Source organism: Juglans regia, chromosome 13 (assembly GCF_001411555.2).
Source record: "Juglans regia cultivar Chandler chromosome 13, Walnut 2.0, whole genome shotgun sequence".
NCBI lineage: Eukaryota > Viridiplantae > Streptophyta > Magnoliopsida > Fagales > Juglandaceae > Juglans > Juglans regia.
This window is the reverse complement of record NC_049913.1, coordinates 3,511,825-3,525,932: the sequence shown is the minus strand read 5'-3', so window position 1 is coordinate 3,525,932 and position 14,108 is coordinate 3,511,825. Positions and strand designations below refer to the sequence as shown.

General features: G+C 33.9%; 1 protein-coding gene across 1 annotated transcript in view; it reads right to left on the bottom strand.

The window, feature by feature from the left end:
* Nucleotides 1–12,805, bottom strand: part of LOC109007076 (phosphatidylserine decarboxylase proenzyme 3-like) — a 47,426-nt gene extending 34,621 nt beyond the window's left edge. The window contains exons 1-7 of the mRNA XM_018986602.2: nucleotides 12,513–12,805; nucleotides 12,351–12,430; nucleotides 10,728–10,752; nucleotides 8,447–8,506; nucleotides 7,077–7,145; nucleotides 4,365–4,457; nucleotides 4,232–4,282 (exon numbers count right to left, since the gene is read on the bottom strand). Coding sequence (XP_018842147.2) covers nucleotides 4,232–4,282; nucleotides 4,365–4,457; nucleotides 7,077–7,145; nucleotides 8,447–8,506; nucleotides 10,728–10,752; nucleotides 12,351–12,430; nucleotides 12,513–12,719 — 585 coding nt within the window. The 5' untranslated portion in view covers nucleotides 12,720–12,805. The remainder of the gene's footprint in view (nucleotides 1–4,231; nucleotides 4,283–4,364; nucleotides 4,458–7,076; nucleotides 7,146–8,446; nucleotides 8,507–10,727; nucleotides 10,753–12,350; nucleotides 12,431–12,512) is intronic.
* Nucleotides 12,806–14,108: the final 1,303 nt, after the last annotated feature.

Sequence of the window (14,108 nt, the reverse complement as noted above, 5' to 3'; positions counted from 1 at the left end):
AACACTTCAAAGGTTTGTTATTTGAGTAGTAAGTCAATGTTATAGTGCAACTGGATGTGAGAGAAACAGGAGCACATTTGATTTTATTCATTCGAATAAGAGAAATAGATTGGTGCATAAACGTTTGAATGACTTAGTATTTATTCGTTATAACTTGAAGCTGCGAGAGAAGTAAATTTTTTTAATACTAATGTTTTTCACTGTTGAAAAATATATAACTTTTTCACTTATGTTTGATTTTATTTTGACAAGTGCATAAAAAATGGAAGAGATACTTTAGATCCAATCAATCTTGAAAACATTGACTGGGTGAAAGAATGGGTGGGTGAAGAATCTAAACTTCTTGATGGAGAATATTTGGATTGGGCAAGTATTGAGGAGCCGTTAGCCTCACTAAATGAGGAAGACAATGATAATGTTGGTGTTGGTGTTGATGTTGATGTTGATGTTGATGACGGTGGTGACGTTAATAAAAATATTTTGATTAACATAACGAATCCTAATCCTTATTGTCTTTTTGATGAGGTGAGTATTTTTTTGATATGATGTTTGTTGTAACTTAAAACTTAAGAACTTATGTCAGTTGTAACTTAAAATTTAAGACTTGTATTGAGAACTATTGAGTTTATGACTTATTTTGTTGTTATTTTGGAATACAGTTAATGTTTGTATATATATAGTTTATACAGATATACACTATTCCGAAACAGTACACGAAATGGTACCGGTACCGAAACGGTATTGGTACCAAAATATTATTCCGAAACGATACCGGTACTGAAATATTTCGTACCAGTGTCTTGACCGGTACGGCTTCCGGCACGGTATTCAAAACTTTGCTTACAACCCCTAGAACCTGAGGGATTGAGAAAGCTAGAAACCCTAGTTGGTTCCTTACATTGTCAAGCCTCTAAGAGATGGTAGATGGGTAAAAATGCTAGATTAAATGCTAGAATTTATAAGTCTCAACCAACTCAATCACTGGTTTCGTCGTTCTTCCGTCTCTTAGCTGATTCTTCCTCTTTCATCTAACATGGTGGAAGATTTTGAGGGCGATGTCGACCTCAGTCGCCCTTTTGTTTACTGGTTTCTAGGCATTTGGTTGGGAGATTTTGAATCAGTTATCACCTCAGTTTCTCTCGTAACTCTTTGTACCCAAGTAGGCCGAGGTGGAGCAGTTCATTTCGCAAATTTAGTTGCCCCCGTGTTGTCCTACCTCAAGAGTCAAGACTCACCATGCTTCTTATCACTTTGATTGATATGAAAATACTTCTTTTTATTTTGTAATGGCAAAAAATGGTCTTTTCCTTTCTTGATCTTGATATTCTTTGCACTATATTTTGCACACACGAGTTGCTTATTATTCATACTGAAAATATTGAAGAAGAACCATTTGAAGAAAGAAAAGCCCCAAATTTGTGCTTCATCCAAATTTTCCAATCCACAACGCCGTGAGTTCTTTATCCTCCTCGATTTTCCATTTATATTTTTGTATTATAGATTTTAATTTTTTTTCTTTCAACTATCTACTTCTCTTGGTTTGTTGTGTATATTTTTTATAGGGGGCAATTTGAAGTTGTAATCGTCTTGTTCTGCTGCAAGCTAGCAATTTTGTTGAGCATTTAATACTTAGTTGTTAGTGTGAATCTGTGATGCTTGTATTATACATGAATACATGCATTTCGGCCAAAAGTTAGGCATTCACTTTATTTTCATTATATGTGGTTGTTCATGATACATAGAGATGCTTTGTTTTGATCAATCGAGTCAGTTATATTTGTGGTCGTGTTGAGTTTACATGTCTTAGTCAAGCATTTTCTTATCGGTTTCTATGTTTAAGTTCATGCATATAGTTTCTGGAACTTTAATTTTTGCTTTGAGAAATAGCTTTTTGCTATGATTAATAGCATTCTTTATTAACATCTATTTGTTTATGCTACATTATTAACTATAAACTGATTTCTGTTTACAGTATTTTGTTGGTTGATTAGTTTTTGTTTATGTTAGCCTTTCCTTTTGTTATCTGCTATTTAGTTTACAAATGATTTATGTTAGCAAACATGGATGATGGTTTGAATGCACATGATCCAGTGGAAGAGTATGAAAATGAAGACTCTAGTGGGATTAGCTCAGTAGAGCTCATGTCTGATGATGATGGAGACATTGCAAATATTGAGGTTCCTGATATTGTCAATAACGAGGGCTCAACTGAAGTGCAAACAATTGCCCATAAAAGAAAGAAGAGAAATAAGACTTCTATTGCATGGAAGGATTTTGTTGAAATTGAACGAGATGGTGTACTAAACAACCTCAATGCAAATGGTGCAAAACCTTATTCAAAGCATCTCGATCCAAAAGATGAAGTTATGTGACAGAAAAGATGAAGTTAAAAGGTTTGCTTAAAGTTGTTAACAACGTTCATATCACAACTGACATGTGGACTTCTTGTCAAAAACTTTCATATATGGTAGTAACATGTCATTTTATAGATATTGATTGGCATCTTCAAAGGCATGTGTTGAACTTTTGTAATGTGTCACCGCCACATACTAGGCTTTGTTGCTAATGCTTTACAAAAGTGGTTTCCAAAATTGGTGAATTGAGAATAAAATTAATTCAATTACTGTAGACTAATAATGTTGTCATTAGGATCTTGAAAGATGATTTTAGATTGAAAAAAATAGTATGTTGGAGGAAAATTGTTTCATATACGCTGTTGTGCACATATAACTAATTTGTTTGTGCAGTATGGACTCAGGGAGATCAAGGAGATTGTTGATTGTGTGATGGATGGTATAAAATATTTGGTAGCATCAAAGTATAGATTAAACAGTATAGTGAAATTGCCAAACGGTTGCAATGCTCTCAAAGAAACTAATTTTAGATGTGCCCTACTAGAGGAACAGCATATATTTAATGTTGGATTTTGCACTTCAATTCAAATAGGTGTTTCTCCAATATGGTGATAGGGATCAAAGTTTTGAATGGGTTCCAAGTACTGAAGAATAGCAGAAAGATGAAAATGTTTGTCAACTACTTCTGATGTTCAATGTACAAGGATCAGACTGTCAACTTCTTTCCTTTTGGCCTTGTACAAGGAAAGAAAGATAACTAGAATATAAGGCATCATAAATAGCCAAAGTCTAGCCTTACAGGTGGACAAGGATCATTTTTTTTCATAGAATCATAAATGGGGTGTAGCAATATTGCTAATCAGTAGCCTTTGTGTACTTACGATATCCCTTTACGGTTACTTTCATAGAAACTTTATGAAATGCACGAACACACATGGCGTGTGTGCCAACAAAGACACAACACATATATAAACACACATGTATGTATGTATGCATGAATCTGTGTATGATCTTTAGGACTAAGAAATTTGAACTCATTTATCCAATTTCTAAGCTATCCTCAGCAGTCATGAAATTATTAATTGAAGTGGACAGAAAATGGTTTGAAAGTTTATAATCGATGCAGATCAGCAGCTAATACCTAAGACTCTAGGGATTGGTCCTTCGAAGGAAAAACAACAGCTATGAGGTAGATCTGCAAAAGGTATGATGCTTATGCCATATTTGGGCCAGAGAAACTAGTGCTTTGTAGTTGGAGAAATTATGAATAAAAGCTCAAATACAGGAGACATCAAATAAAAATAATTGAAAGAAGAAAAGAAAGATAATTTGTTTAACAGTGAAAGAAGAAAAGAAAGATAAATAAAACTAGTAATATCAAGAGATGATCTCTAATTTTCTTCCTCACCGCAGACAGTATAGAACCTAAATATTACAACTATTTACAGCCTAAGCAAGCTTGAAAAACAAATCCACGTGAATTTGGACCCCTGACAGTCCAAAAAATAAATTCCTGACAGACCCAAACCAGAGCACTAAGGCCAACTGAGCAACAGGTAGCCCAAATCCAAGAACACCAAAATACCCTGGTAAGAGTTGCAAAAAGGTCCTTGTATCTAAAACCTTTTCTAGCATTATTTCCTACATACCCATACTCGTTGTAAAATCTTAGCTAGAGAATTCCCAAGATTCACTATCCTTGAAACCTCACCATTTTTCCACAAGCTTCACTTCAATTTAGCTCTTTCAATGGCCTTTTAACATTCACAATCAGCCAAAAAAAGGGTTACATCAACGTAACTAGAAGGGTCCAGAAACAAAAATGAGTGGATATGAATATCATACATACAGAAAACAGAAAATCATATGGAACATACCACTATAGACAAGATGCGTCTTGCAAATCTCTTCTCTGTTTCAATTGGATCCTGTCAATTTATTCAATGAAATGTCACAAATCTTTACCATAGAATCAACAAACCAATAAAATTCTTGTTACATTCTGCACACCTCGACTGAACATGAAAGAGAAATTTTTCCAACCACTGTGTCAGATGATGATGGATCTAACAAGTCATATTCCTCAACTTCTGAATCTGCATCCTGCAACACCATTCATGTGAAAATAAAACCATCCAAATGAATAGACCAATAAATTTTCTGCCATGCCTGCGATACAAATCATGTAAATCTGAAACAAAAGCATCAAGCAATTAACTTAAACCGTATTTGAACGACCATCTCAATTTACTCATACGAGTGATAAATAAATAAAGGATAATGAAGAAAGAAATAGAAGAATAACATGATAGTAAATTTATATGCTTGATTTTATGCACGTGCCTAAGCATAACCTTCATATTATGATGTGATAAGAGTACTAAAGGTTGTAATCACGTATAATCCTGAACTAATGACCATTGTAGGCCAGCTTAGATCTCTTCTTTAGCATCATTAAATCATAATCTTTTTTCTGATGAATAAGAATTTTATTACACATTCAAATTTGATGGAAAGAGTTTATTCTACACAAATGTCAGTAGATAATATAGCTTTAAAGCTTGTCAAGTTATGGGACCTTAGGAAATGCATGAAGATGAAAAATGAAGAGGTTGACTGTGGTAATGCAATTAGAAAATTTAGAACCTCTAATCGGGTCAATTACGCAGAAAGAATGGCATGCCTAGAAGATATTTACAACTGCTCATGACAGCCACATTTCTTCTCTGACAATTAAGAGAGCTGTTCATTGAGAGAAAATAGTAACTCCTTGAGAGAGAATTTCTCGTAGAGAGAATTAGAGAGACTAAAGGCTTGATCTTTTCAAGTACTTTGTGAGTGTAAACCAGAAAGATAAGGGAGATCATTTATTTCCACAATAATATCACTAGAAAAACCTTAGTGGTTTTCCCACACAATAGCCACATAGCTTTCCGAATTTTTCTACACAAGCAGTGAAAAGTCTGAGTTGCATGAAGTCTGAAAACACTGCCTTGAGAGGGTGAAGCAACTAGTTGTCATAATTCAAATAGGTTTTCTGAAAAGTTCTCCCTTTATATGCTTTCAGTTCCATTGATCCTGGCAGAACTAGGGCTGTAAAATAAACAAGCTACTCGACAGGCAGCTCGAATTCGACTCGATTAAACTCGAAATCGACTCGGATCGAATATTAAATGGGCCGTTCGTAAACATAGAATTAGGCTCGATTATTAAACGATACAAACTCGTATAAAGCTCGACCGGCTCGATTAATGTTCGTGAACAAACTCGTTTGAAGCTCGACTTGACTCGTGAGCTCGACTCGTATATATTTGTATATATATAATACAATATTTATATATATATATAATAGCCAAAAGTTAGATATATATAATTTATAATATACATAAATATGTATATAGACTTAGTTTTATAGATTTATAGTCCACTACATATACAATATATAAATTTATAATATTAACTTCTAGTTTTATAGAACTAGAAGATATGATGAATACATGAGTCCAATAAATATATAACATTATAAATTTACAAATTACACCATATGGTCCATATTATATATATATATATATTCATATTAGTATATGAATGTTAGAAAGATGGTATATTGATATTAGTAATAGTAAATGTATGTTAATATATTAGTGGTGTTAGAAAGATGATACATTGATATACTATTGCTAATGTATGGTAGTGTTACGTGTATGATATACTAATATGCTAATATACTAATATTAATATATGAAAGAAAGATGGTGGTGTATTAGTATAAGTCTATAAGATATTAGTATATGTTACTATGTATGATGATGTATAATCTTAACATGTCATATTAGTATTAGTATATACATATGGTGGTGTATCAATATTAGTGGTGTATTAGTATATACATATGGTAGTGTATCAGTATTAGTGGTGTATTAATAAATATATACTATTATTAATTTATTAGTAGTATAGTCTTACATAATATATAACATTATAAATTTACAAATTACACCATCTCCTTATCATATTAGTATAATAGTATTATAGTATTAGTATATAATAGATCTATAATATTATATTATGAATAATAGATTATAATGTTTGATAAAAGATAAAGTTAGATAATGTTATATACTTATATGACGTGTTATACTAATTAATATAAATATAATATGTTATAGTATTAGTATATAACATGTGTTACAACTTACATATTAATTTAGTTTTATATGGAATTAGTATAATAGCACTACTATATTACACTAATTAATATAAATATAATATTATATTATGAGTAATAAATTATAATGTTGGACAAAATATATAAATTATGAGCATTTATTTTAATTTTATATTAAACATTTTAATTTTTAAATTTTTGTCATAAGCGAGCCGAGCTCGAGCCGAGCTCGGGCTCGGCTCGTTAACAGAATCGAGCTCGAGCCGAGCTCGAACTTACTTCCCTTCTACACGAGCCGAGCTCGGACGCTATAATGTGCTCGACTGATAAACGAGCCGAGCTCGAGCTCGACTCGAGTAGTAAACGAGCCGAGCTCGCACACCCCAGGCTCGCTCGAGCTCGGCTCGTTTACAGCCCTAGGCAGAACTAGATCAGATGCACAGTGTAAAATGAGAAAAAAAGGTTTTTCATGATGCAGTAAAATATTGATTCAAAGTTTGTTACAAATAAATTATTGTAAACTACTTAAAAGGAATATGATGAAGGTTACTCACCCGAGTAATAAATTTAAGTAGATCAATCTCACAATATCCGATTATATTGTTGCGGGACAATCTATTGGTCTGCATAATATGGAAAAATTGATTAAATACATCACAATATACAGACATAATACCAAAACTTAAATCAGTTCTAAACTTTTAAAATAAAAATCAAAGAGGAATGAGTAAAAGAAAACTTAAATCTCTGTGAGAAAGCATACAAAAAATGAGAGATTATTTTCAAAAGCCAAAAGAAAAGGTCAACAGATTTTAGAAAAAAGGGCATCTCCACCCATGCGAGCTGGAGGGAAAGGTTACAAATTTCAATCCTTGAGGGTGCATGAGTTAGATTTTCCTATAAAAAAATGTGAAGAAAATGAAAAAATGAAAAGAACAACTACTTTTAGTGGGATTTCAAAAAATTGAATATCAGTAAATTGGAAAACACAATTCCAACACAAAAACTCCTTTGCATAACTGTCCACATAACTTATACAGCAAGCTAAGTGTTTTAAATCACTAACCCGGCCATAGACCCACAAAATGAAAAACTATAAAAATTAAAATAAAACGGTTGTTTGGGAATAGGCTTCATCTCATCCCATCTCATCTTATCTCATTTCCTTCCCAAACATCACTCAAACACAAACACTTTTCAATTTCAAATCTTCAACTTTTTCATCTAATCATTCCCTAATCATTACAATTTTCCCAAACTTCCAAACAAAACAAAAAAAACAATTCAACTTTTGTAAATCCCAAAACAAAAATAATATTAAAAAATTATATTCTAACAATATTTTAATTTTATAATATTTTTATTCAACTTTTTCTCTCCTTTCCCAAAACCTAATAAAACATCATAACTCAGACCAATGAACTCTTTCACTACTATTCACAAACCATTTCACTACTATTTACAGATTTCTTATCTCATCTCATTCCCCAAGCATCCCCTAAATTTAGATCAAATAGGAAAAACAAGCTAATCCTATGAATTGAATAAGTTCAAACCAAAATGTGAGAATTGTGTGGCCTTGGTATTGCCTTTTTCTCCCATGACATTGAGTGACACTTGTTTTATGTGAAACTAATTGTTATTTCCATTTTCTTCCATGACATAGGGTAACGCCCATTTTTATGTGAAACAGTATTCACCCTTATCATGATAAGGACACCTATGTCCTCATCCTTGTTTCAGAAAGCACCAAGCTTCAGTAATTACTACACATAACTGCATAAATGGAACTTTTTCTTGTTTATAAACTGAAATTTATGAAATGAAGACACTTCATTGACTAAAGTTCTTGCTCATTGCAATGCAATGCATAACACTGCAATATCAAGCCAAATTGTAAGATCAAAGCAAATTTATTATGCACCTCAAACACAGAAATCCTTGCAACATGTGGCCCAGCTTTTTCCAAAAGAAGTTTTTTTTCCTGTGGAAAAAGGTAAAAGTTATACAGCAATAATAAGCTCCGAAATACAGTTTGATGATACCATAAATGATAAAAACTGTAGGGAACTTCCTGAAATTTCAAAGTATGCAGAATATTGCATCACATTTTCACAATATGAATCTATTAAGATGGCAAAAGTATGCACACATGTGTGAACAGAAGGGCACATTCATTATGTGTGAGAGAATGAATGCGAGTGCAGACACATGCCCAAGGGCATGTGTATATACGTACGTGTATGTGAGCATGCATGTATGGTGTAAGGTAGCCTTTCTTCCCATTACCTATTTGGGACTGCCTTTGGGGGCTGCCGCAAGGGCCTCATCCATTTGGGATTATATTATTGAAAAGATGGATAAAAGATTGGCAAGGTGGAAGAAATTGTATTTGTCGAAGGGTGGCCGTTTGACTCTCATTAAGAGTGCCCTTTCTAACTTACCTACCTACTTTTTGTCTTTGTTTCCAATTCCTACCCGTGTGGCGGCTCGGATTGAAAAATTGTATTGTGATTTCTTGTGGAGTGGGATAGAGGATGAATTCAAATTTCACCTAGTTAGCTGGGACAAGGTGTGTAGACCAATCTCGTAAGATGGGTTGGGTATAAAATATTGAGAACGTTCAACCGAGCTCTACTTGGGAAGTGACTAAGGAGGTATAACATGGAACCAGAAGCCCAATGGAAACTGGTGGTTTAATGCAAATATGGAAGCTTGTGGGGTGGCTGGTGTTTTGAAGAGATAAATGGGGCTAATGGTGTGGGGGTTTGGAAATACATTAGGCGTGGGTGGGGGGATTTTAATAGCCATTCTAAATTGGTGTTGGGGGGAGGGGGTCCCAAATTAAGTTTTGGAGGGACATATGGTGCAGGAATAAGGCTTTAAAGGATTCTTTTCCAGTTGTTTTTCGAGTGGCCCGTAACCAAAAAGCTTCAGTAGCAGACCTCATGCTTTGGTCAGGAGACCAAGTGCAGTGGAATGTCAATTTTAGTAGAGCGGCGCAAGACTGGGAAGTAGACAACTTTAAGGCTTTTTTCAGCCTATTATATTATGTGAAGCCGAATAGACAGCACGCCGATTGGCTATGGTGGACTCCTGCGGGTAAGGGCATTTTTTCAGTTCGATCTTTCTTTAAGTCCCTTACCCAAGCTTCAAATATTCAGTTCCCATGGAGGAGAATTTGGAGGATAAGGCGCCTCCGAAAGCAGTCTTCTTTACATGGATAGCAGCTTTGGGGAAGATCCTAACTATCGACAACTTGAGGAAGCGCCGGATAGTTATTCTAGACTAGTGTTGCATGTGCAAGAGATCCGGCGAGATAGTGAAACACCTCTTGTTACATTGCGAGACAACTAGAGCCTTGTGGATTGAAATGTTTAGCCGAGTAGAGTTAGCCTTTGTAATGTTTGTAACTGTGGTTGATCTATTGGCTAGCTGGACACTTCTGAGATGAGTCCTACAAATCAAGGTTGTGTGGAAGATGATATTGATTTGCATTATGTGGTGTATATGGCAAGAGCGCAACGATCGGACTTTCGAAAACAATGAGCGGTCTCCAGAGGAACTTCAAACTTTATTTTTCCGTACTTTATTTCTATGGGCCATAGCTTTATATTTTAATGGCCTGAACATTCATGACTTTCTAGTTTGCAGTACTTCGACCTATATAGGTCTTATCTCTTGTATACCATCTTGTATACTTGGACTTTGCCTATCTCTATTAATAATATTATCATTTACTTATAAAAAAAAATATTTTATTACTTTCCTGCAAAGAAAGTTATTTTATTCTTTTTCCCTAGTTCTCTAGTCTCTCGGCTCTTTGGTTTGTGAGTTTGATCTCTATTACTTTCTCTTTGATCTAGAAATATCTCTAGTACTTAGTGGGTTTTGCATACATCAATCCAATATGAGAACAGAAGATCCTTGGTTGGCATGATAGCACCTCAGACTGGTGTTCCCAAAAAGAGATGATGAAGAAACATCAAAAAGAATTTAAAGCTAGTAAGTTATGGATATCAAGATTACTACACCTAAAGATGCTCAGTAAGTTGCTTAAGAAAATAATAGTAGAAGCAACATGGTGCCGTACAGAGTAAATTTCCATTTAGATATGCTTGGCAATGGAGTAATTAACTAAAACACAATAAGTGGAAAGCCGTGTTTATTGTTCTAAAAAGATATAATTTGGGGTATAAACTCACAGAGTTCCAAACGGGGCTGTCTGTGCTGCGCCACCAGTAAGACAAAATCAGCACATATAAAAGTCAAAAACAAAGTAAAATGTTTCTCAGATTGCAAAAAGATAATAACATCTTTTGTCAAATGATTATTCAACAAGTACAGCAAGATGGTAAACAATGTTTTTTATAGATAAACGTATTATATGGTGTTTAGAGACCATTTTCTATAACAGGTTTCCAATCCAAAGTGTACTACCAAGTGAAAGGAGTATTCACATGCCAAAACAGTTAGGGTAAAAGTGCAAATTGAATTGCAATAAACGAGTCCTTGTTTCAGTCACCCTGTCTAGTTTACGGTCCAGCCAACAACTCTATTATATTCTCTCCTTCTAAGCTGCATTTGTTTTTGGTTGATCTACTAGCTTCAGTATTCCAAATCATTATGGTAAGCTGAGAACTAAATAACTTTGGGATCACCAATTTTGCTCGAGGACCAAGAATATAGAGGTTTACAATCTGCAATCTAAAGTTTGGCGGCAAAGCATCTCAATCCAGGGTTATGTACTATCTCAGCAAACAAGCATTTCTTCAAAGGCATCCAGATTTCAAACTTGACCACAAGGTTGAAGTATGTAGGGGGAAAAACTGAGAACATGCAATGCGCTAATCAGAATCTCAATAAAGCCAAAAAGAGTGTGGCAAATGAAGGATGGACAATTAGGCAGTCGCTCTCTAATAAAAATATTTCATTATGATTTTGAGAAATTGAAATGAAAATCTCCAGATCATCCCCGAGTTTTAATCATCATAAGCCTATGCTGATTAGATCAACGTATGGATCATGGTGTTAATAGTCGCTGTCCATAACACACCCCTCTAAAGCTCCAAGTGTTTAGCCATATCTCCAGAAGAGTGAACACAAGCATGAAGTAGGTGCAGACTGGAAAGCGCGCTCTTCAGCAACAAGAAGCGAGCACCCTACCTAAGAAACTTGTTGCTGAGCACCCTTCCCAAGTTCAGTTTTTCCATTTTTGTCACATCAAGATGATCTCGTCCACTATGCTCCGTTTAGATAATGAGATGAGATAAGGTGATTTTATATTAAAGTTGAAAGTTAAATAAAATATTGTTAGAATTTTTTAATATAATTATTGTTTTAAAATTTAAAAAAATTAAATTGTTTATTATATTTTGTGTCGGAATTTAAAAAAATTGTAATAATGAGATGAGATAAAACCATTTTTGCATCCAAACTGGCCAGTCTACATTCATGATTTGAGGTCAGTAGAAAAAAATTGACCAAGAATTCCAGCAACGAGGGCCAAAAGCAAACGAAGTATGGAAACCAGGGCTCTGAATTCGGTGATTGAACGCTGGAAAATTTTCCGATCTTTGGTTTTAATCTTAAAAACGTATTTAGTTGTGCAATGACAGCAGTACGCAATTGTTTTTCATGTTAAAAAGTTATAATGTAATACACAGTTCTTATGGCATTTTTGTAACTCTTCTAAATGAGTCATAAAGATAATATGAAGCAATTATTCAAGAAATATGAAACTCAAACCCTATGGCATCAATCGATAATGACGAGAGCGTATTTGGAAGAAAGAAAATATATGTAGGCGAAGTTTGGTGGTGCTTAACTGGTCGGAGATCTCACTACGAAAGGTCTGCTCTCCAAGAGTAACACAGGCGAACCACTTGTCCTTGAACTTCATCTCCGCCTACAACCCCCGAGAAATTCAAATAAAGGAAAAGAAAAAGAAAACACGAATTCATGTGAAAAAAAAAAAAAAAGAAACGCACACGCATGAGGGTGAGAAGAGCAACTCCGGCGAAACCATCAGCAGCGAGTAGTTTGGGATTAGGAGAGGAGGCGCTGGAAACATTGCCATGTCCACTATGACGGCCACGACCACGGGGGTGAAGACTCTGTTTCAGCCGAGATAAACGCGACGATCCTTCCTCTTTAGAATCAGACGCTGCTTCCTCTTTCGAGCTTCCATGCCCCATTTTCTCCCTCTCTGCTCCTCGCTCTCTGTGACCAGTTTTAATTGGCCGCCCTGTACTTTATTTGAGCGAAGGAAGGGAAATTTTCTATTTGGATAGCGTGGCATTACTCTTTTAAAAAAGCTAAGTCAACAAAACTTTTTCGGCGTCTTCTTGAATTATTAAAGGGCGTATGTCCAGTTGTACCCTCGCTTCACCCGTGTGACCGTTGCTCTTATATTATAATTTACTCTTTTTCGTTTTTGGAAAAACATACACAAATAAATAACATTTTTACAAAAACTAAAAAAAAAATCTCAAATTACTTTTTCAATTCTAACTACTTTATTTTTATATACTCCAATATAATTTTTTTTAATATACTCCAATATAAATTACATCTAAAAAATATTTAAATTTAATTAACAGGTACTTTATGAAATATGAAGTATGTAATGGGTGGGAGTCATGGGACCACTACGAGTCACGTCTATTATGTTGTAAATAGGAAAAGTTGACCCATTAACGAGTCCCTTCATATCATGTAGACCCTCTTTCATTTTTCAAAGAGACTGTGAGTGAAGGATTGAACAATTATATAATGGGTTTTCTCTTCCCAGTAATAATTGGAATAAAGATTATGTAGATAATTGAATAGTCCAAGAAATTCGTCAGAATAATTATTTATTTTTACAATGAACTTCTGTGAAAGGAAATCTCAAAAATGATTTCTCTTTCCACCACTTTTCTATCGAGTACTCTACGACAGTACGACGGGATAATGCTGCTTGTCTCTGTCAATTGCTGAATATTCTCTGAAAAAAAATAAGGGTAGTGATAGGCTTACTACCTATCTACTACCCATATATTACTTGTAGTATTTTTATTTTTTTATTATTTTATTTTAAGTATTTTTTTAACATCCTTAATCATTAAAAAAAAATTAAAAAAATATATAAATTTACTAATTATCACTTCCTTAACTATTAAGTAAAATAAAAAATTATAAAAAAAATAAAATATAAAAAAAATAGTAAATGAATAGTAAGAGGGTAGTAACCCTATCATTTTCCAAAAAATAAATGGATTGTTCTTCACTTCTTCTTGTCTTCTCACTTTCACCTTTGTAGCTATACATTTTTATTTCAAATTATCCAAAAATAAATAAAAAATAAACATCAAAACAATGCTTTATCTTTTCATTTTCGATTTTAATCTCGTTTCTCTTTCAATCATTTAAGCACAGACATGGCATTCATCCCTCAAGCGTCGTGTCCTATATTATAATAATAATAATATTATTATAATTAAATATTTACAAAATAGTGATACTCACTCTCATCCGATACAATAATTCTCAATCCTATTTTTAGTTTTTGTTTAATGATTTATATATGTGTGTATTTATCCCTT